At 39.5% G+C, this 23558-nt stretch overlaps 1 protein-coding gene across 3 annotated transcripts in view; it reads right to left on the reverse strand.

Moving 5' to 3' along the window:
• The window catches only part of LOC106081149 (uncharacterized), a 76332-nt gene that overhangs the window by 3337 nt on the left and 49437 nt on the right, over window positions 1-23558 (reverse strand). For 2 of the 3 annotated variants that reach the window (XM_013242927.2, XM_013242926.2), the window contains exons 6-9: window positions 19406-19577; window positions 18079-19343; window positions 5129-5359; window positions 4872-4946 (exon numbers count right to left, since the gene is read on the reverse strand). In XM_013242927.2, coding sequence (XP_013098381.2) covers window positions 4872-4946; window positions 5129-5359; window positions 18079-19343; window positions 19406-19577 — 1743 coding nt within the window. The remainder of the gene's footprint in view (window positions 1-4871; window positions 4947-5128; window positions 5360-18078; window positions 19344-19405; window positions 19578-23558) is intronic. The other variant, XM_013242929.2, reaches the window with a different exon arrangement.

A 23558-nucleotide genomic window follows, 5' to 3' on the forward strand; every position in this document is an offset into this window, starting at 1 on the left:
GGTCTATATGGCAGCTATATCCAAATGTGGACCGACCTCCGCCAAATTGAAGAAGAATGTTGAAGGGCCTTATGCAACTGTCCCAAATTATGGCACTGTCCCAAATTATGGCAAAATCGGACAATAAATGCGCCTTTTATGCACCCAAAACCTCAAATCGAGAGATCGCTCTATATGGCAGCTATATCCAAATCTAGCCCGATCTGAGCCAAAGTGAAGAGAAATGTCGAAGGGCCTAACACAACTCACTGTCCCAAATTTCAGCATAATCGGATAATAAATGTGGCTTTTATGGGCCTAAGACCCTAAATCGGCGGATCGGTCTATATGGCAGCTATATCCAAATCTGGATCGATCTGGACCGAAGGATGTCGAAGGGCCTAACACAACTCACTGTCCCAAATTACAGCAAAATCGGATAATAAATGTGGCTTTTATGGGGTTAAGACCCTAAATCGGCGGATCGGTCTATATGGGGGCTATATCAAGATATAGTCCGATATAGCACATCTTCGAACTTAACCTGCTTATGGACAAAAAAAAAATCTGTGCAAAGTTTCAGCTCAATATCTCTATTCTTAAAGACTGTAGCGTGATTTCAACAGACAGACTGACGGATCGTCTTAGATTTTCACATTGATCAAGAATATATATTCTTTATAGGGTCGGAAATGGATATTTCGATGTGTTGCAAACGGAATGACAAAATGAATATACCCCATTCATCGGTGGTGGATATAATAAACCAATGCAGTGTTGAACTAATATGAAAATAGGGATGTGATTGCTTATAATCCGGAAGTGTTTATCACATCCCTATTTTCATTTCAAGTATCATCAACGGATTATAGGAGCATTTTTATGGCATCTTTAGTTCCACTTAGAATCTGTAAATATGCTAGTACAGATCAGCCTTCAACGAGTTGTGAGGACATTTGGATAAATTTAACACCTGGATCAAAATATTTTTGTAGACCAATTTGCTTTGAATATATGATAGAGTCTTCAGCCAATACACAAGAGTTAGGTGGAGTTTAAAAACTTGGAACCAATAATGGAATATTCCTTTCAAATGGGATTCGATATGAAACTAACGATGATTGACGGAAAAGTAAGCAACTCTATAACTGGAACGTGATCAACATGGAGATGTGGAATTTGTGGAAAAAAGAATTCTGCGTTTTCGGATTCGTCAAAGGACTTTAAAATTAAGGAAGAAGCTTTGAAATGTGGAGTATTTCCTTTTCACGCACGCATACGGCTTTCGTAACATTTCCTGCACTTTGCATACGATTAAAAATATTAAAGGATGCTAGAGAGCACACCCGTCGATAAACAAATTCTGAAGCAAATGCGAGCTTCGGAAAGAAGAAAATACAGGATGAGTTTAATTGTAGGTCAGGGCTTAAAATCGATAAGCCACTATTTGGCTATGGAAGCAAAAACGATGGTAATGCTGTAAGACGTTTTTTCAAAGATTCTGAAACCACATCACACCATCAAATAGATCAAATCTTAATTGAAAAATTAAATATCATTTTGATGGCGATAAATAGCAAACACCAAATTATTGCTGAGAAATTTGGCAGCTACTGTTTAGAGGTTTCGAATTTACATAAAAATCTTTATCTATGGAAGCCAATGACACCGACACTTCATAAGATAATGCATAATGGTAAAATCATAAAAGAAAATAACATTCTTCCTTTGGGCGAACTTACGGCAGATTCAGAAGATGCAAGAAACCTTGAGTTTTGGCACATTCAGCAGTTCCACACAAGAAAATGTTCCAGAGAAGCCCAAAATTACTATATATTTAAAATACTTCTGTTATCTTTAGATCCAGTTTCAACAGTTTGTAGAAATCGTTGGTTCTGCTACAGAACTTTAACATTCAATAATTCCAAAATAATTTCCCCTCCTAATGCTGGCAACATTTGTGAGGTACTACGCCATATAGAACTTCTCTCCAAACAGGTGTCGCACTGCAACACGCCGTTCAGACTCGGCAACAAAGAGGAGATCCAATATGTGTATCATTCTTTCTTTTATTTCTTTTCTTTTTGTTGTAAAATTGTTTTTTTTTTTTTTTTTGATTTTTTTGGCAGAGCTGTTTGCTTTGAAGAAAAATAAAATAATTATCGACACTCAAGAGCCTGACATTTACTGTAAAATTTTGAGAGTACAAAATGTCTCTGTTATATCAATACTCTTTGCCTACTTGTTAGTTGTGAAGAATATATACTGTGTATATACGCATGTGTGTCATAAAACGCAGCGCATATGCGCCTGTACTCGAATCTCGTTTACAAACCGTGTGTGCAATAAACAGCAGCAACAAAGGATAACATCAGTGTGAGCAATGTGCGTGTGTGACCGGAACCTTTTTTATCATTTTCTTTCCACAAATATTCTCTTTTACTTCATTTCTTCTAACAAACCCATTATTAGGCGCCAGTAATTTTCAGCAAACAACGGGCTCTTCAGCAGTGTGTATATAGCCTATGTTTCCTTCCAGACAAACTTACACAATCTATGAAAATTTTAAGAAAAACGGTTCAGCCAAGTATCATATAGTCGTAATGGGTCTAATAGCGTTTTTGAGGGATGGCGTGACCCCCTATACTTCGATCAGATTTTGTATGCCAGATTCGAAATCTACTCCCGAATGCCTTTCATTTGAGGCCCATATTGACATGAACGTCCAATATGTCCGTTTGGGGGAGTTATGAGGTTGGGGCGGCCCGATGCGTACTTAGACTCAAATTTTAATACCAAAACCTCTCCCCTTCCTTCCAGATTTCCTATCGTCGCCTCGATTATTCCGCGATGGTATGAGCTGCTCTCATCCTCAATCCATTCTCCCATAGCCTTAAGTCTCATAGCCTCACACTTAATCAGTATGTCAATGAGTCGGATTTTTGCACTGTCACTGCACTGCCTGATGTCATCGTTTTAGGTTAATTGCCTAGTCTAATGTTTCAATATTAGTATCTTTACCTATCCCAGTATTCCGAATCTTTAAGTCGGCGATGGGTCCGTCGTTGGGTTTCTCGCCACTGCACTGCCTGATATTTTAGTATTAGGATTATTGCTTCTCCTAGTCTTTCCAATATTGAGAGATTCCGTGATTGTCTCGTTGTCGGCCCCCTGTTTGTTGGCCGGTGTTAAGTCACCTGCCACTGCACGGCCTGGTGTCGCAGAATGAAAATTTCTGCCTATCCTAGTTTTCCCAATCTTGAAAAAGGCAGTTTTGCTCCCGTAATGCGCCATGCCTTTAGTCTTAGCCAAACTTGTCACGGAGACTTGATCAATGCCAACCACAAAGAGAGTTCCTTCCTTCTTCTCCTCCCTGTGGAAGACCTCCCACAACTCTGGACCAAACCTTTGTTTTGATTGCCCAAGAATCCTAACATGCGTTCCGTCGCAAATTTACTGCCCCATCCCTTGATGAAGACCGTAGCCTTTGTGAGATGGGGGATATCCACTTTTCTCACAAGGTCGAGTTTTGCGCCCTCCCAGGGGGCGTGAATACCTATGACGAGCTGTTTGACGGTATCAATACAGTTTGCCCCTTTTCCTTAGTGGAATGTTAATGGGCAAAATTTGCAATTTGCAATACATTCCGACGACGCAAAACGCAGCGTAAAGATTTCCCCTCTAAACTCGCAGCTCATCATTTGTATGGGTGGACCCTCTACAGAGTTCCACACATGTTCAAAAATCCGATTGTTAACCAGATCCTCCACTTGGGACCGATGATCTGGTGGAATCCTACCGGATGCACTGCCGATATTGATGACTGCATAAATCAACTCATCTCTGTTGTGCTTCCTTGCCACTCTGGCGTAGGAGGGCGGATCCTTACCATTCTCAGCGACCACCTTCCCATTCCGTGATTGATGTGGCCTTTTGGAAGTCACAGTCCTCCATGAAGGCCGTGCGCGCTTCCTTCGCTCCTGTTCCAACTTTGTCCACTCCGCAGGACACTGCCTGGAGTCTCCTTTGCGGGATGGCTGGCTTGGTTTTTCCAGAGTACTTGAAAGCAGGAGCTCTTTTTCTTCTTCAGTATTTTAGCAGTGTTATGCTCCTCGGGAGATCTGATTCTCTTTCCAACTTTCGTAGAAGTGCTTGGAACGTCAGTTCTATCCCTTCCAGCATCCTGCACTTTTGCCCGATTACGCTGCCGGTACATACTCCTCTGTCTCCTTCGTCCTGTCCCGGATCGCTTTCTCGGTCTGCTTGTGAGCTTAGCAAAGCTTTAAAATTTTTTTTGTAATAGGTAGTACCTATTCCCAGATACGAATATATATTTATTTTTTCTTTGAGGAGCGAAATAAAAACATGTCCGCTTCACTCAACGGTTTAAAAATTTGTTTTCCCTAGCAACGTTTAAAATTTGCATATCAATAATCCAAATTTTAAAAATTTGGAAACATTCCCTTTGCTGAAAAATATTTTCCTTCATATTAAGGATGTTTTATTTTGAATTCTTTAAAGACATAACAAATCTTAAATAAAGGTAAAAATACCGTTGAAAGTTAGTAAAGGAAACATTGAACCGTGTTTAAAGACGCTAAATAGCCTTTTTTAGATTAAGATGCTAAGAATTTTTCAAAGAATAATAATTGGACAATCATCTCTGAAGTAAAATAAGTATCAATCAGCGATAAAAATTGGAAACGGAAGGTCATAGCCGTGCTATTAGCAATGCATTACCTAAAGTTTTAGTCGACTACAATAAACCAGAAGCAACAATTTATGTTAAGCTTTTATAGACAAAAATATATTTAACACTATAATCTAAGAACTACTATGGGCAAAATGCTTAAAATAGGAGCAGTGCGTTGCAAATGAAATCGTTTGGTTACCTTATGGGCCAGAATTGGCAGTCATCTTCGTCATGCGTGCCCTTGTCATTAGGGTGATGATTGGGTGAAAAGCCACTATGTCACAAGAAATGTATGAAATGATGAATGATTGCAGTGGACGATTGGCAAGGACACCAAAATGAAATGATTTATGAATTATTAGGATGCGACAAAGAGTTTTAAAACAAGTGCCAAATATAGTCAACCATAGTTATTTAAACAAAACCAAAATAAATCTAAACAAGAGCAACACTTACGGGTTTGTAGTAAATGAATCCGTGCGACTGCCGTTATTTGCTTCTATACTGCTCAGAAGGTTTGAATGCTTTCCCATAGTCAAAGCATCTGAGGTGCGGTCGGTGTAGTTGTGATCTGGAAATTTTCCATCGCTAAGATCCGAATCCATGGATAGATGTCCAAATAAATCTTCAAGTTGTATGTTCGACTTTGAATTTCTTTGTCTTTTCGCAGAGCTCTTCAGTTTCTTTCTGTAGAATGGCGAATTTAAAACGTAGATTAAAAATGGGTACAATTCAATCATTTGATATTCTTAAAACCTAAAAAGAACCCTGCAAAAATACTTTCAATTCGGCTTAAAAATCCACTTATCAACATAAAAAATATGAATATTTCTTTGCTGCAAGTAAATTTCGCTACTGTCGTCTCAGATTTATTCGAAAAGTATGGTAAATTTTGTATTTTTTAAGGAAGTGTTTATTTATTTATAAACTAGCCGAATCGGGCCCGCTCCGCTGCGCCTTTTTTAACTCTCTTATATCTTTTTGGGGTGGGTACACTTCGCCCTGTATGCGGATATCGAATTCGTACCATTGTAACCTATGACGCTGAGCGCCTTCGAATCGTGGCGAGAACATCGGGAAAAGCGGTGTTTATCCCCTCTTAATGTTGCGACTTTTGCGAGGTACAATGCCATGCATGATCATTTAAAAAAAAATCCCCAAAGAGGTGACGCACTGCGGGACGCCGTTCGGACTCGGTTATAAAAAACGTCCCTTATCATTGAGTTTAATCTAGGAACGGAAAGCACTCATTAATGTGTGAGAATTTGCCCCTTCTCGGTTCCTGGTGGTAATTTTATTCCTTAGGGTAATGTTCTCATTAGGGGAGAGATGGCACTTCAGATATTTCGACTCAAATATGGATATCAAATTCGTGGTGCACATCCAAATCCCTTTAATTGGAGCCATGGCCGGTAAATATGAACCGTTTGGAGGGTGTTTTGGACACAAATTTTAACACCATATTCGTTTTCTGGTTTCCAATACCTTTCATTTGATACCCTATCGGATATGGGCGGCGTTTTTGGGGTAAGGGGGAACGTCCGCCTCCACCCGATATCTAAAAATTATATAGCTTATGTTTTCTTCCAGACAAAAGTACACAATCTATGAAAATTTTAAGAAAATAAAGTCGTAATGGGTCTAATGGCGTTTTTGAGGGATGGCGTGATCCCCTATACTTTGATCTGATTTTGTATACCAGATTCGAAATCTACTTCCGAATACCTTTCATTTGAGGCCCATATTAACATGAACGTCCAATATGTCCGTTTGGGGGAGTTATGAGGTTGGGGCGGCCCGATGCGTACTTAGACTCAAATTTTAATACCATATTCGTATTCTACTCTCGAATACCTTTTATTTGATACCTATATTGTCCCGATCGGTCCACTTTTGATTTTGGGTTGTGTTTTTAGCATAAGGGGGAGAGTCCGTCGCCCTTCCGATACCGAATAATTATGTAGCCTATGTTTCCTTTCAGACCAACCTACACAATATTTCGAGAAAATCAGTTTTGCCGTTTTTCAGTCTATACGGAACAAACAAACCGAGCCCCATATATCCGTGATTGGCTAATGTGACCATTTTGGGCGTTTTTGTGGGGGTGGGGTGACCCGCTATGCTTCGACATGAATTTGTATGCCAGATTCGTTATATACTCCCGAATACTTTTTATTTGATATCCATATTGTCTTTATCGGTACACTTTTGATTTTGGGTGGTGTTTTTGGGATAACGGTGGAGGGTCCGCCCCCTTCCGTTATCAACAAATTATAAAGCCTATTCCTACTTCCTGACCATATTCGTAAGCTACTCTCGAATACCTTTCATTTGAGACCCATATTGTCATGATCTTCAAATAAACCTATTTTAAGCGGTTTTGGGGCTGGGGCGGCCCCCCAGGTACTTGGACCCAACTTTTATTATGAAATTCGTATTCTACTCTTGAATACTTTTCATGGGATTTTGTACCGATTGATATCAAAAAAATATATAGCCTATGTTTCATTCCAGACCGCCAAAAGGCGTTAAGTTCGGCCGGGCCGAACTTTGGATACCCACCACCTCGGGTATATATGTAAACCACCTTTCATCAAAATCCGGTGAAAATTGCATACGTTCTGTCCCATAGCAGTTATATCGAAATAGGTTCCGATTTGGACCAATACTAATAAGTACAAGTTATTGTTCAATTATGTATAACAAAATATTGGTCTTTTTAGTAGCTATATCTAAAAATAAACCGATCTGAAACATATACGACACAGATGTCGAAAAGTCAAATTTCAGTGAAATCGAGACATCGGTCTACATGGCAGCTATATCCAAATCTGCACCGATTTTCTTCAAATTGCAGGAAAATGTCGACGAGACTAACACAACGCACTGTCCCAAATTTCGGCAAAATCGGACAATAAATGCGCCTTTTATGGGCCCAAAACCTTAAATCGAGTGATAGGTCTATATGGCAGCTATATTCAATCTGGGCCAAATTGAGGAAGGACGTCGAAGAGCCTAACACAACTCTTTGTCCCAAATTTCAGCGATTTCGGACAAAAATGTGCCTTTTATGGATCCAAAACCTAAAACCGAGAGATCGGTCTATATGGCAGCTATATTCAAATCTGGACCGATCTAGGCCAAATTGAAGAAGGACGTCGAAGAGCCTAACTAAACACACCGTCTCAAATTTCAGCGACATCGGACAATAAATGCGCCTTTTATGACCTCAAAACCTAAAACCGAGAAATCGGTCTATATGGCAGCTACATCCAAATCTAGACCGATCTAGACCACATTGGAGAAGGATGTTGAAGGGCCTAGCACAACCCACTGTCCCAAATTTCAGCAAAATCGGGTAAGAAATGTAGCTTTTATGGGTCTAAGACCCAAAATCGGAGGATCGGTCTATATGGCAGCTATATCCAAATTTGGACCGATCTGGACCAAATTGACGAAGGATGTCGAAGTGCCGAACACAACTCACTGTCCCAAACTACAGCATAATCGGATAATAAATGTAGGTTTTATGGGACTAAGGCCCTAATTCGGCGGATCGGTCTATATGGGGGCTATATCAATTTATAGTCCAAATAGCCCTCCTTCGAACTTAACCTGCTTATGGACAAAAAAGAATCTGTGTCAGAAATGGATATTTCGATGTGTTGCAAACGGAATGACAAAATGAATATAACCCCCATCCTTCCGTGGTGGGTATAAAAAACTTTTCAAGTGGTATCTGTTAGCCGCTTTCGCAGTACTAAGATTGAGGCACAATACCAGACATGAACCAACTTAACTTCATATTAACTCGATTTTAGTTTACGTTGTTTTAAAAATAGAAAAATCGCATAAACTTCTTATTATTTGACTTGATCAAATAATTTTTTCTTCATTCTGTTCATACGGTAATTCATACGTCAATTTTAGCACGCAAACAATTAACTGTTGCAATAAAATGTTTGAAATTTTTACTATGATTTAATTAAAATGTTCAAATATCTATCTATCTATCTACAATATATATATATATAAATGAATTTGTGTTTGTTTGTTTGTTTGTATGGCCTTTATGGTGTAGGGGCTTTTATGGTGCTGTTGTGGGGTATTTTGGGAGAGGGGTAGACCCCCAGAAAATTGGTCCTGAAAATGGGTATCAATTCTTGCTCTACCCACCAATACCTTTCATTTAAGCCCCACATTGTCATGGTCGGTAAATATGCCCGATTTAGGGGTGTTTGGGGGAGTGGGATGGTCCCCCAAATTCTAAGCCCTGAAAATATATCAGCAACGTGCTCTATTCTCATATATCTATATATCAAATGCCATTGCCCTCAAAATTGAATATCAAATTCGTTTTCGAATCTCATTTAAACTCCTTATTGCAAAAGTCAGCAAATATGTCCGGTTTGGGGTATTGGCCCTAAAAACTATGAATATTTCGTTCCACTCTCTTTAAGACCTAAATTGTCTTGGTGAGCAAATACGTCCTATTTGGGGTTGTTATGGTGGTGGGACGTCCGCTAGACAGTTGGTCCCTAATTTTGATATCAGATACGTGGTCTACTCCCACATACCTTTAATTTGGCCCCATATTTCTATAGTCGACAAACATGACCGGCTTGGGGTGTTTTGGAGGATGGGCGGCCACTCAGTGAGTTGGCCTTGAAAATATATGTCGGATTCGTGTTCTACTCTATAAACCCTCTTATTTGGGGGGTCCTATATAGGTCCTATTACTATGGTCGCAAATTTGTCCCTTTAGGGGGATGTTTTTGGGGAGAGGCGGCCCCGAACACTTGGTCCCATATTTGGATATAAGATTCGTATTGTACTCGTAAATACCTTTCAATTGAGTCCCATATTCCCATGGTCAGTAAATAAGTCCAGTTTGGGGTGTGCTTTGGAGAAGGGGTGGACCTCCAGAAACGTGGTCCCACATTTGGATATCAGATTCGTATTCTACTCACAAATACCTTTGATTTGAGTCCCAAATTGCCATGGTTGGTATATATGTCCGAATTAGGGGTGTTTTGGGGGTTTGGGTGGTCCCCCTAGCACTTGGTCCCACAATTGGATATCAGATACGTTTTCTTATCCTAAATACCTTTCATTTGAGTCCCATATTGTCGTGATTGGTCTAAATATATGTTTGGTAGGTTTTAGGGTGGGGCGGCCCCCCTAGGTACCCCATCCGAGGTTTGGATACCAAATTTTTATTTTTAGGGTACTATATGAGAGCATACAACATTTCGCTTAAATCGCACCACCCATCTCCGAGATCTGGCGTTTCAAAAAATTTAGTACCCTATTTTAACCACGGTAGCATTATGCACCATCTGTGAAAATTTAAAGAAAATCGGTTCAGCCGTTTCTGAGTCTATAAGGAACACACAAACAAACAAACATTCAAACAAACACAAATCGATTTTTATATATGAGACTAGTTGAGCCCGGCCCGCTCTGCGCCCATTTATGGAGAGGAGAACTCTAAATTTGAAAGTTTCCGCGTAATTGTAGTTGAAAATGTATTCCAATTTTTCTATGGATTTTTCTACACTCAAGTACCTCTTATTTAAAACCCACATTGCAATGGTCAGTAAAAGTCCTTCTGGGGGTGTGGTGGACCCCCAGACACTTGGTCCCAAAAGTGAAAGTCAATTTCGGGCTCTATTCCCAAAGACCTTTCATTTAAGATCCATATTGCCATGGTCCGTAAAATAGTCCGATTTGAGGGGTTTTATAGTGGTGGGGTGACCCACGAAACACTTAGTTCCGCAATTAAATATCGGACTCGTTTTCTACTCTCAAATACCTTTAATTTGAGTCCCATATTGTAGTGGTTGGTCTATAAATCCGTTTGTCGGGTTTTAGAGGTGGGCGGCTCTCCTAAGCATCCCACCCCAGAATTTGATACCAAATTTTTTGCTTTTAGATCCTTCCTATATTCCTATATTTTATTTTTCTTAACTCAAAGAACCGATAGGTTGTCATAACAAAGATACATGCTGATGATTAATTTATACCAACCTGCCCTCTCTCTGTTCATGTTGGCACGTTTTTAATTGGATCAACTAAATCCAATTGGATCAAAAGCCACATTTATTATCCGATTTTGCTGAAATTTGGGACAGGGAGTTGTCTTAGGCTCTTCGATATCTTTCTTTAATTTGGCCCTGATCGGTTCAGATTTGGATATAGCTGTCATATAGACCGATTTCTCGATTTAAGGTTTTGGCCCCTTAAAAGGCGCATTTATTGTCCGAAATTTGGGACAATGAGTTAAGTTAAGCCCCTTGACATAATTCTGCAATATCGCACAGATCGGTTCAGATTTCGAAGCTGCAATATAGACCGGTATCTCGGTTGTAGGTTTTGGGTCCATAAAAGGCACATTTATTGTCCGATGTCGCTGAAATTTGTGACAGAGAATTTAGTTAGGCTCTTCGACATCCTTCTTCAATTTGGCCCAAATCGGTCCAGATTTCAAAATAGCTGTCATATAGATTGATCTCTGGATTTAAGGGTTTTCGCCGAAATTTGGGACAGTGCTTTGTGTTAGGCTCTTCGACATTTTTCTGCGAATTGGGCCAAATCGGTCCAGATTTGGATATAACTGCCATGTAGACCGATATCTCGATTTAAAGTCTTGGCCCCATAAAAGGCGCATTTATAATCCGATTTCACTGAAATTTGACACAGTGACTTATGTTAGGCTTTTCGACATCTGTGACGTATATGGTTCAGATCGGTTTATTTTTAGATATAGCTGCTACAATAAAAAGATCACTATTTTGTTATGCACAATTGAACAATTGAATTGTACTTATTAGTATTTGGTCCAAATCGAATCATATTTCGATATAACTGCTATGGGACATAAGGTATGCAATTTTCACCGAATTTTGATGAAAGGTAGTTTTCATATATACCCGAGGTGGTGGGTATCCAAAGTTCGGCCCGGCCGAACTTAACGATTTTTTACTTGTTTCTAAACCATTTTAAATTGCCATATTAAACGATTTTCTGTTGTAAAAAACTAATTTGCCAGTCTATATATTTGGTGCGGTGGCGATAGTTCTTACCACCTAGGTTCTTGGACACAAAGTTTAATATCATATTCGTAATCTGCTCTCAAATGCCAATCACTTAAGTTTCATCAAGCTATGGTTGAGTAATATTCCCAGTTGGGAGGCTTATCGGGGATGGGGGACTATCAATTACTTGGACCTCGTTTTTTATGTCATATTCGTAGTCTACTCCCGAACACCTTTCATTTGAGTCCCATATTGTCCTAATCGGTCTAATTTTAGTTTCGGATGGTACTTTTGGGGTAAGTAAGAGGGTCCGCTCTCCTTGCGATATCAAAAACTTATATAGCCTATTGCTCCTTCCGGACCATATTCGTAATCTACCATTTTAACGTTATCGTCCAAACCTATTTTGGGGGGTTTTTTGGGTCGTGGCGTCCTCTCAATTACATGGACCCATTTTTTAATTGGAATTTGTGCTCTACTCTTGAATTCCTTTCATTTAAGTCCCATATTGTCCCAATCGCTCCACTTTAATTTTTGGCTGGTACTTTTGGGGTAAGAGGGAGGGTCCGCCCGCCGGTTTAGCCGTTTTTGAGTCTATACCCAGAAACAAACAAACACAAATTCATTTTTATACATATAGATTTAATAAGCAGCTCAAGCCTTTCGTTGACATCCGAACTTCCCCATATCTGGTGATGTGCATTACCATCACTTCCTACAATGAGTCTTTTCTTTCCAACAGAAGCAGCTTCAACCAGCGACTTAAGATTTGAAGGCGGCATCTTTGAATCGTGTGACATATATAGGGAAGCCAGCCAGTAATGAGACTTGTTTATTTCAAGGCTGGCTACTTCTGAATCTTTAGTGCTTAGCGACGGAAGAGGAAAAACATTTAGACTACCCTTTGCAAGAATACAGGCTCTGTGTCTCCCATTCCCCGTACCCTTGTGAAGTTTAAATCCCAGAATTCTTAATCCACAAACCATTCCTCCACACACCATGTTTTCTGGATAAGAACCACGTCAAATCCCCCAGCCATCAGGAGTACCTTTAGTAACGCCGAAGGGCCCTACAATGGTGGATATTTATCTGTAGAAACCGGACCATAGTCAGGATTCAGAACTTTCACCACTGTTGTGTTAACTTCGTCTTCTGACTCCACCAGGAGGCCATCCTCACAAGATTCGTTAGAACTTGTTATGATGAGCTTCCGTACGCATCCAAGGGCAGGTGGGAAAGCTGTGGAACCACTCTTCCTCAGGACACTGGACACTTGCCGTGTGGACAATGTCTCCTTACATTCTTCACTAACTGCTGCTGTTGAAGTACTTTCTGAGTTCCGTGCTTCCCCGCTAGCGCGTACTTTGAGCCCAGTCCAACCGGATGACCCACCCTCACATTTTGGAGATTCAGTCTCCTGCAATCTTCCAAAGTTTAGCGATGTGGTCGATAGTCCCTCAGGCAAGTGTTCAGCATCAACTGCTGAGTCGTCTCCTGATTTCCCAACCCCACCGCTTCAACAAATTTACAGTTTAAATTTGTTGAATCCGTAGGATACAACTCCTTCAGACTTGTTGAGGTCTGTGAGACAGCCGGAGTTTAGTACGAATACTGCATGTCTCCGGTCACCATCAGCCTCATCGAATCTACCAATCTTCCAATCGGTGGTTAATAGATTGGGATTTCATTCCCTTAGTCTTTCAAGTATCGATTCAGGATCTGAGGGAATCCTCGGTATACAAGCATGCGCCATTGGTCGAGAAGAAATATCTTCCGATACCAGTCTGCATCGTCACAAACTGGAGGAGACCCATGAAATTCTGCGAGGACATCAGAGTATACCGATGTCAGTCCATTGACTATTCCACTCTAATTATTCCTAGGTATGCAGCCCTGTTCTTCTCCCTTGTTGACAACTGCCATCACCAAACTGTCCCTAGTGACATTAGCAAATGTTCTTGGACCCATCTTACTGTTGTCCGCCCTAGTTCTCTTTAGGCATGGGATGCCCTCCGGGTGACTGCAGCCTTTTGGCTGACTGCGGTGCAGTTTCCGAATCTAGACGTGTAGTCTTTGGGGTAACCTGTGCAGCGAATTTCCGAGCCCAATTTAGGGAAACTCTCTCCCTATCAGCGAGAGTCTTAGGATCATTCTCACCAAGGCTCTCAATAAATCTGAGAGCGATGCGTCTTCTATTATTCCAATCTCTTAAAGAGCGTGTTGGATTGACGGGAAAGCCCGTGGTCCAGGCAAATTATGGGCATGCGAAGAAGGAATAGGTTCGGCCTTGTCCTTTAGACTCGAACCAGGTGCCTTCGTCAAAAACCCCTGCTGACCAGTCGTCTGTCGGTTAGTGGAGCCTGGAACAGCCGCTCCACCAGTCGAGGTTTCAGTAGCAGACAACATGCTACGGCCTGATACCACCACCGCAGCTGTTGGGTCTTTGGAATCCATTCTAAGTCTAAGCCGGGCTCCAGATCTGCCGCTCCACTGACAACAGACCCAGATTATAAACCGCCTAATGGATACCTCTATCGCAGCTATCCTTGAGTGACTTAAATTTTTCTTCTGAGTGCTCTCCAATTAAGTTTAACCTTCGCAAGCCCAAAACCCACGGGGTGTGATCTTCGATTTTCCAACATCAATAACTCAGCGAATATTTACCAAATCAAAAATCGCTTCGACCTAAGTGGCTAAATTTGTTTTCTCTACAAGAAAATAACATCTAAACTCTTGCCCTAATTTCCCCTAACTAATGTTTTTGATACTTTTAGGTTTTTATGCATCGCAGCCCAACACCCACCCGGACGGGACCCCTATTTTATACCAAACTAGCCGAACCGGGCCCGCTCCGCTGCGACTTCTTTAACTCTCTAATATCTTTTTGGGGTGGGGACACTTCGCCCTGAATTCGTGCCATTGGCCTATGATGCTGAATGAGTTCGAATCCTGGCGAAAACATCGGACAAAGCGGTGTTTATCCCCTCTTAATGGCGACATTTGCGAGGGACAATACCATGCAAGGTCATTTAAAAAATTTTCCGCAAAGAGATGTCGCACTGCGGACGCCGTTCGGACTCGGCTATAAAAGAAAGGTCCTTATCATTGAGTTTAAACTTGAATCGGAAAGCACTCATTGATGTGTGAGAATTTGTCCCTTCTCGGTTATTGGCAGTAATGTTCTTCCTAAGAGTAATGTTTTCATTAGGGGAGGAATGGCACATCATACATTTCGACTCAAATATGGATATCAAATTCGTGCTGCATTTCCAAATCCCTTTATTTTGAGCCCCATATTGCCATGGCCGGTAAATATGAACCGTTTGGAGGGTGTTTTGGACACAAATTTTAACACCATATTCGTTTTCTGGTTTCCAATACCTTTCATTTGATACCCTTCTTGGGCCCATCGGACCACTATCGGATATGGGCGGCGTTTTTGGGGTAAGGGGGAGCGTCCGCCTACACCCGATATCTAAAAATTATATAGCTTATGTTTTCTTCCAGACAAAAGTACACAATCTATGAAAATTTTAAGAAAATCGCTTCAGCCAAGTATCATATAGTCGTAATGGGTCTAATGGCGTTTTTGTGGGATGGCGTGATCCCCTATACTTTGATCTGATTTTGTATACCAGATTCGAAATCTGCTTCCGAATACCTTTCATTTGACATTGACATGAATTGTCCTTATCGGTCCACTTTTGATATTGGATGGTGTTTTTGGGGTAACGGTGGAGGGTCCGCCCCCTTCCGTTATCAATAAATTGATTCCTATTAATTTTGTCATTCCGTTTGCAACATATCGAAATATCCATTTCCGACCCTATAAAGTATATATATTTTTGATCGCCGTAAAATTTCTAAGACGATATAGCCATGTCCGTTCATCCGTCTGTTTAAATCAAGCTGCAGTCTTTAAAAATAGAGATTTTGAAACTTTGCACAAATTCTTTTTTTGTCTATAAGCAGGTTAAATTCGAAGATTGTCTATATCGGAATATATCTTGATATAGCCCCAATATAGACAGATTTGCGGATTTAGGCCCATTAAGGCCACATTTATTGTCCGATTTTGTTGAAATTTTGGACAGTGAGTTGTGTTAGGCTACTCCACATTCTTCTTCAGTTTGGCCCAGATCGGTCCAGATTTGAATATAGCTGCCATGTAGGCCGATCTCCCGATTTAAGGTCTTGGCCCCATAAAAGATGCATTTATTATCCGATTTCGCTGAAATTTGACTCTGTAACTTATGTTACTTTTCGACATCCGTCTCCTATATGGTTCAGATAGGTCTATATTTGGGTATTGAACCATAATTGAACAAAATTGAACCAAAATTGGACCATATTTAGATATAGCTGCTATGGGTGCATAAATAATGCATTTTTCACCGGAAGGTGATTTGCCGAGGTGGTGGGTACCCAAAGTTTTGCCTGGCCGAATTTAAAGCTTTTTTACTTGTTTTTGAGTGCAGTAGAACAAATAAAAAAAGGAGGCCACCGTAGCGCAGAGGTTAGGATGTCCGCCTATGACGCTGAACGCCTGGATTCGAATCCTGGCGAGATCAGAAAAAAATTATCGGCCGTGGTTTTCCCCTCCTAATGCTGGCGACATTTGAGAGATAGTGTACCATATGGTATTGCAGACATGTAAAAACTTCTCCCCAAAGCGGCCTTAAACTTGAATCGGGCAGCACTCATGTGAGTGCTGCCCGGGCACTTTGCCCCTATTCCTTAGTTTAATATTCATGGGCAAATTTGCAATTTTTTTACAAAAATAAAAAGTAAAAGTCCGTATTCTAGTTTTCGAAATATTACAGTTGAAATCGAACCAAATTAACTACAAAAAAAAATGTTTTTTTTTTGAAGCTTCTAGAATAAAAATCTGTCATTCCTATGAGTAGCAGTTTTGAACTCGTTGAAAAGTTCAACCTAAGATAGGTTCTTTCCAAATTTCATAGGCGCACATGAAAATTTAGACTTCTGCCACATGTTTCCTCTGTCCGCGCCATAGTGCGTCGTATCGGAACGGGTTATCGTTTACCGAACATCATAATAGCTCAATTTTATTTTAGTACTATACAGTGCAGTGCAGCAAAAATTGTATGGTAATGACGTCTATCCAGTACAAAGAAGTTCTGGATAAATTACGAGTGCAGGCTCATTAGAACATCTGTCTTCAGGATTGCCATGTTTAGTTTTTCACAGATAAGTTTCGCCCATTTAAACGAATTATTTCTAAAATGACGTGCCCATATATTAATAAATTTAATTTGACGACTATGCTTGCACATGTTTCGCAAATGTTATTTATAAATTTTAAAATTTTTTTCACATTTTTTATCATATTGTTGTGACGGGTTGGTAAATGGTGTTAACACCTGATGTAAAACAAACAGACTTGCACTGGAAACACTTTTAATCTTTTTCATTCACGACTTGTGTAGCCAGAACTCAAAAACAAAATTACAGCAAATGTTCGTTACTTTTGGTTTTTTGGGACACTTGGAGGCCACCGTAGCGCAGAGTATAGCATGTCCGCCTATGACGCTGAACACCTGGGTTCGAATCCTGGCCTGGCCTGCTGTGGTTGTCCCCTTCTAATGATGGCGATGTTGGTGATGTACTATCCTGTGTAAAAACTTCTCCCCAAAGAGGTGTCGCTCTGAGACACGCCGCAGAGTGGGAGAAAATCGAAAAAAATAACTATTGTAATAAAAAATATGCTGTGTGAGAACGGATAGAGATATCTCTTTAAAATTTGAAATGGTTAAAGCTTCAACTTTTGAAATTTTTTTACTGCAATTTTGACCGAGATCTGCTTTGTATTGAAATCTAACCACAAATGCATTCATAAATTGCAAAATACAAAGCAGATTTCGGTCAAAATTGCATCAAAAAAAGTTCAAATGTTGAATATCTCTATCACTATCCAGCAGGAAAGAATAATTTTGAAAATCGGACCACAAATGAAGATTTGGCAGCCCCAACAATTTTTCGGAGTACCGAGGTGACCAACTTTAGGGGCCTGACAAGAGTCGCCCGGACCACCTAGGGCCTTGACATTTTGCACACGAACTCGCCAACACCACTGCTCTAACCATTCCAAATTTCAAAATTATATCTACCCGTTCTCACATAGCATACTTTTTATTAGTTTTTTTTTTCAATTTCTCCCACTGTGCGCCGTTTAGACTTGGCCATAAAAAGGAGTTCCCTTATCATTTAGCTTCAACTTGAAATGGACCGCACTCATTACCATGTGAGAAGTTTGTCTCTGTTCCTTAATGAAATATTCATTGGCAAATTTGCAATTTGCAATTTGCTAAAACCCATATTGGAATTGCATTAAAATAGTGTACTTACCCCAATATGGTATCGAGTTCATCGTCTCTGTCGAAGCCTTTCTCCTGACTATCCAAATCATTCTGTTTACTTTGGAGGATAAGATCTCTGTCGGAAATATAATTGCTGCCATCGGCACGCCCAACTCTCGAACGGGCCGAGTAGACGTCTTTACTCGCATATACTTTGCTGCCCATCAAATTGACCTTTTCATATGAATTGCACAGAATTATATCGGAGGGTCCGTTTTGCTGTTTGGCCAAGTTCACTTTTGAGAACATATTGTAGACTTTACTAGGATCACTTGGAATGGGGTCCTGTGAGGGTCTGGTGTATACATAGTAGCCCCCAATTTTGGCAGAATTTTTGGCATTTTTTGCAGCAGTGTCATACATCGCATAGTTTCGCAAGCCATTCATGTAGATGGTATTGCTGCCGCGATTTGTGCCACCTGCTATCTGTTTGCCACTGTGAAATGACACATTTGGATGGTGTTGCTGTGCGGAAGGAGGCACAGGTTGTTGACTAATGCCGAACAGATGCGATATATTACGATTCAAGAATATGTCGTTTATTGATTCTGTACGGGCCAAATTGTCCGCATTCTGATTGAGGTTTCCAGTGCTGAGGTAAATGTTGCTAGCTGGGGCCAGGATGGTGTTGTAGCGAATCGTTTCACTTTTCACCGAAGATCCGTCGTCCAATGGTTTGGTTTGCTTAGTGCTCATTCGCACTGGCATTGGTGCATTCATCAGATCGTTTGTGTTCACTGCAAGAAAGCTTACCTTTGGAATTTGAACATGGCTGACATTTTTGGCTTGGTGAACGACGATATGGCCATTCTTTGAATTGTTTAGTGCGTTGGCATCCGCAAAGTCGCTCCTGTTGAGATTGTTGTTTGTGACATTTTTATTGTTATTATTGTTGTGGTTGTTATTGCTTCGATGTATCATATCCGTTAAGGTCTGAAGTTTTTCTTGCACCGGAAGCACATTGTTCGACAGTTGTTGCGTGAGGCCTGAATTAGCGCCGTACTTTGAGGTTAATTTCATATTGGCCTTTGTAGCAGCCGCAGGCGATATGCGTTTTAGAGCATTAAAGTAAGGATATTTTAGGCTTTGCGGGGCTGTTGGCCTTTTGTCGGCATCGTACAGCAGCAAGTCCTCCAACAAATCTAATCCAGCTTGACTGCAACGAGTGACAATAGAATTTAATGGCACCCTTACACAATCCGGGTACCGAAAATGTATGGCTGCGGCGAGTCGATATCCATCAGGCCAATCGTTCTGAAAACATATCAAGTGAGGATTTTATTATATACCACAAAAACACGCAATAGGTTACATACCTTGTCCGGAGTTCCTAAAACGGAACATATTTTATAAAGTTGATCCACTTCGCTGCTTCCTGGAAATAACGGACGAAACGTATACAGCTCAGCCATGATACAACCCATAGCCCACATGTCAATGGAACTGCCATAATTAGTTGAATGCAATAACACTTCTGGAGCCCGATACCTAAAAATAGTACATGTCAAAATAGTGCATTCACTCAAAACAAAGTGGTTCATAGAATTTATTAAAAAACTTATTACAATTAAATTAATCACTTTTAATACAATTTAGTTAAATTTTGCATAAAACAAGGAGAAATTTCAAGTGTTAAAAAAAATTGTACACTTCTTTAGTTAGTGGCAACTTGAATTTGGTAAGTAATGTAACTTAACCATAATTCTATTCAACAAATAAAATATTCCTTCGGCAGACAATGTTTTCATCAACTCATGATAAAAGTTTCGTTGTTTTCAGTTGAACGATCTGTAAAATTGGTTTATGTTTTTTAAGCACAATATGTTCGTTCAAATTTATTTTAAAAAATGTCATTCCAATAATTACTTTGAAATGAGTAAAAATTTTGTTATGCGGTTGTTTGACACATGCTCGAAATAACTATTCTAAAGAAAAAATTGTTTTGGGCAAGTTACCATTAAGCAACCAGAATTTCATATGATCTCGCTATTTTTAACAACAATGTAAACTAAAATCTAATGAAAATGTCTTTAGCGCTATATGAAATTAAAATTTATTGAAAACTATTGGGTTGCCCAAAAAGTAATTGCGGATTTTTTAAAAGAAAGTAAATGCATTTTTAATAAAACTTAGAATGAACTTTAATCAAATATACTTTTTTTACACTTTTTTTCTAAAGCAAGCTAAAAGTAACAGCTGATAACTGACAGAAGAAAGAATGCAATTACAGAGTCACAAGCTGTGAAAAAATTTGTCAACGCCGACTATATGAAAAATCCGCAATTACTTTTTGGGCAACCCAATAGTTCAATTTAACTGAACAATGGGGTCTTAAAAATTAAATTTCCAATAAATTAAGTTACAATTTGCTGCTATTGCCAATTTTAGAAACAAAACAGTTGATAACCCTTCCTTATACCTGCTGTGTTTTACGAGTATTTTAGTGAAGAAAGACAAAAATAAAACGAAAAACTTGTATCCAGTGCAAGTCTGTTTATTTGACAACCTATCAAAACTATGCGAGGAAAACAAATTGAAAATTTGTAAAATTTACAGATAAAATTTGCAAAGCATTTACTTTAACACTTCTCATTAAAACCGGATCGTCAGCTGATTTTATAAAAGGAAAATGGTTAATAGAGCCATGATTAAAGAAATAAAAATACATTAACTTTCGTTTTTCTGTCATGTATCGTTCTGTGGCGTTGCTAGTCGCGTGCCCTTCAACCTAACCTAACATATAATTGAGCAATTAAAAAACTTTTTAATGATTATCGGTGTAAACTTGGTTTTATGCATGTAATTTTAAAATTAATAGGTTACAATTTTATTCTACTACGTGTGGCCAGCTGCAGAATGGTGGCAACCCTGCAAAAAACATATCATGGCAATCCTTTAGGCAGATGTTCTACATAAGCCTGCACTGGTAATTTAACTAGAACTTCGTTATACTAAACTGCTCGGTGGATGATACGGCGAAACTAGCGCGAGATAAGTCAAATTTCATAGTAGACAAATGGTTAGGTAGTTTCTGATATAGCTGCCTTTTAACCCGTCTGGTGTCTTGACTTCTTAAGCCTCTACAGGGAGCAATTCCTACCCGATTTGGCTGAAATATTGCATGACGTGTTTTGTTATAACTTTCAACAACTGTGCTAAAAATAGTTCAAATCGGTCCATAACCTGATATAGCTGCCCTATAAACCGATCTGGCATCTTGACTTCTTGAGCTGCTAGAGGGCGCAATTATTATCCGATTTAGCTGCAATTTTGTACGACGGCTTCTCTTACGACCTTTATCCTACGTGTCGAAAATGGCATGAATCGGCTTATAGCCTGATGCAGCTCCCTTATAAACCGACCTCCCTATTTTACTTCTTCAGCCCCTAAAGTAAGCAATTCTTACTAGATTTGGCTGAAATTTTACACAATGACTTCTACTATGGTCTCCAATATTCAGTTCAATTATGGTACGAAATAACTTGATATTGTTCTTTTATACTTTGTTTGCCTAAAAAGAGATACCGTGGCAAGAGCTCGACAAATGCGATCCATGGTGGAGGGTACATAAGATTCGGCCCGGCCGAACTTAGCACGCTTTTACTTGTTTTCAATTACGATCGTGATTGAAAGTTTTTCCATTTTCAATTTAAAAATTAATGGTTTCAATAATTTTTTAATTGCATCTGAACTTTTTTCGCAATTACGAATGTTTGCCATTTTCAATAAAAAAATTAATAAATTCTCATATTTTTATTTTAATAGAATCTGAAAAATTTTAGCACTCAAATTTTAGAAAATACTTCCAAAATTTGTATAAGATAGAACTCCCATACAAATAGATATTTGTTTATATTATTAAATATTTGATTCTTATCTTATATATGATCAAAATATGCATGTTATTGACATTTTGTCTTCTTTGGCATCAATTTTATTACAACATATCCTGTTGGTGTTACTTACCCGTTATGATAACAGTATAGCCATTGATGTCATAACGGGACACATAGGACTACGAGCTCACTTATGTAAAATCGGTGCGGCAAGTGATAGCATGTGTAGGGCATGCGGAGAAGATAATGAGACGTTGGAGCATTTCCTTTGTCATTGCCTGGCTTTCGCGTCTAACAGATACCGGCACTTAAGTGGAGACACAATACCAGACATGATCTAACTTAGGGGAGTGGTATTGAAAACAAATAAGGATTTTGTAAGTAGCACGGAATTCCTAACTTGAAATTTTCTTTTTAGAGGTTACTTTATAGTGTTTAGAGCGCACAACAAGCCGATTACTGGTTTAGGTGTATGTCCACCTAGTGGCATGGGGCGGATTAAATTCTACAGCCTCTTTTCAGCCTAACCTAACCTACTTAACCAACATTTTTAATTCATAAATTTACTGTTATAATCTTATACTAATTGGAGGCCACTGTGGCGCAAAGGTTAGCATGTCTGCCTATGGCGCACGCCATTAGGACTCGGCACAAAACAGGAGGCCCAATATAACTGAGATAAAACCTTAATAGGACTGCACTCTTTGATATCAGAGAAGTACTCCCTGTTCCTCAATGGAATGTTCACGGGAAAATATGTAATGTTGCAACATTATACTAATGTAATGTTGCACTAATTGTTAATAAGTAGCCATAGCCCGGCTTATTACTCTTTCTTACATAATTCTGGAAAACATATATACCGTTACATTTCTGCAATCTAGCCTTTGTTTTTATTTTAGCATCATCTTATCTTCTTATATATAAAAATCAATTTGTGTTTGTTTGTTTGTTTGTGTGTTCCTTATAACTCAGAAACGGCTCAACCGATTTTCTTTAAATTTTCACAGATTTTTGATATCTGAAGGGGGGCAGACCCTCCCCCTTACCCTAATTCTCAGAAACACCAGATCTCTGAGATGGGTGGTGCGATTTAAGCGAAATTTTGTGTGCACTCATATAGTATCCCAAAAATAAAAATTTGGTATCCAAATTTCGGATACGGTACCTAGAGGGGCCGCCACACCCAAAAACCTACCAAACATATATTTAGACCAATCACAACAATATGGGACTCAATTGAAAGGTATTTAGGATAAGAAAACGTACCTGATATCCAAATGTCAGACCAAGTTTTAGGGGGACCACCCCAACCCCCAAAACACCCCTTAATCGGACATATTTACCGACCATGGCAATATGGGACTCAAATGAAAGGTATTTGCGAGTAGAATACGAATCTAATTTCCAAATGTGGGACCATGTTCCTGCGGGTCCACCCCTTCCCCAAAACACTACCCAAACAGGACTTACTAACTGACCATGGAAATATGGGCTTAAATAAAAGATATTTAAGTATAGAATTCGAATCTGATATCCAAATATGGGACCAAGTGTTTGGGGGGCAGCCTCTCACCAAAAACATCCCCCAAAAGGGACAAATTTATGACCATAGCAATATGGGGCTCAAATG

Source organism: Stomoxys calcitrans, chromosome 3 (assembly GCF_963082655.1).
Source record: "Stomoxys calcitrans chromosome 3, idStoCalc2.1, whole genome shotgun sequence".
Classification (NCBI taxonomy): domain Eukaryota; kingdom Metazoa; phylum Arthropoda; class Insecta; order Diptera; family Muscidae; genus Stomoxys; species Stomoxys calcitrans.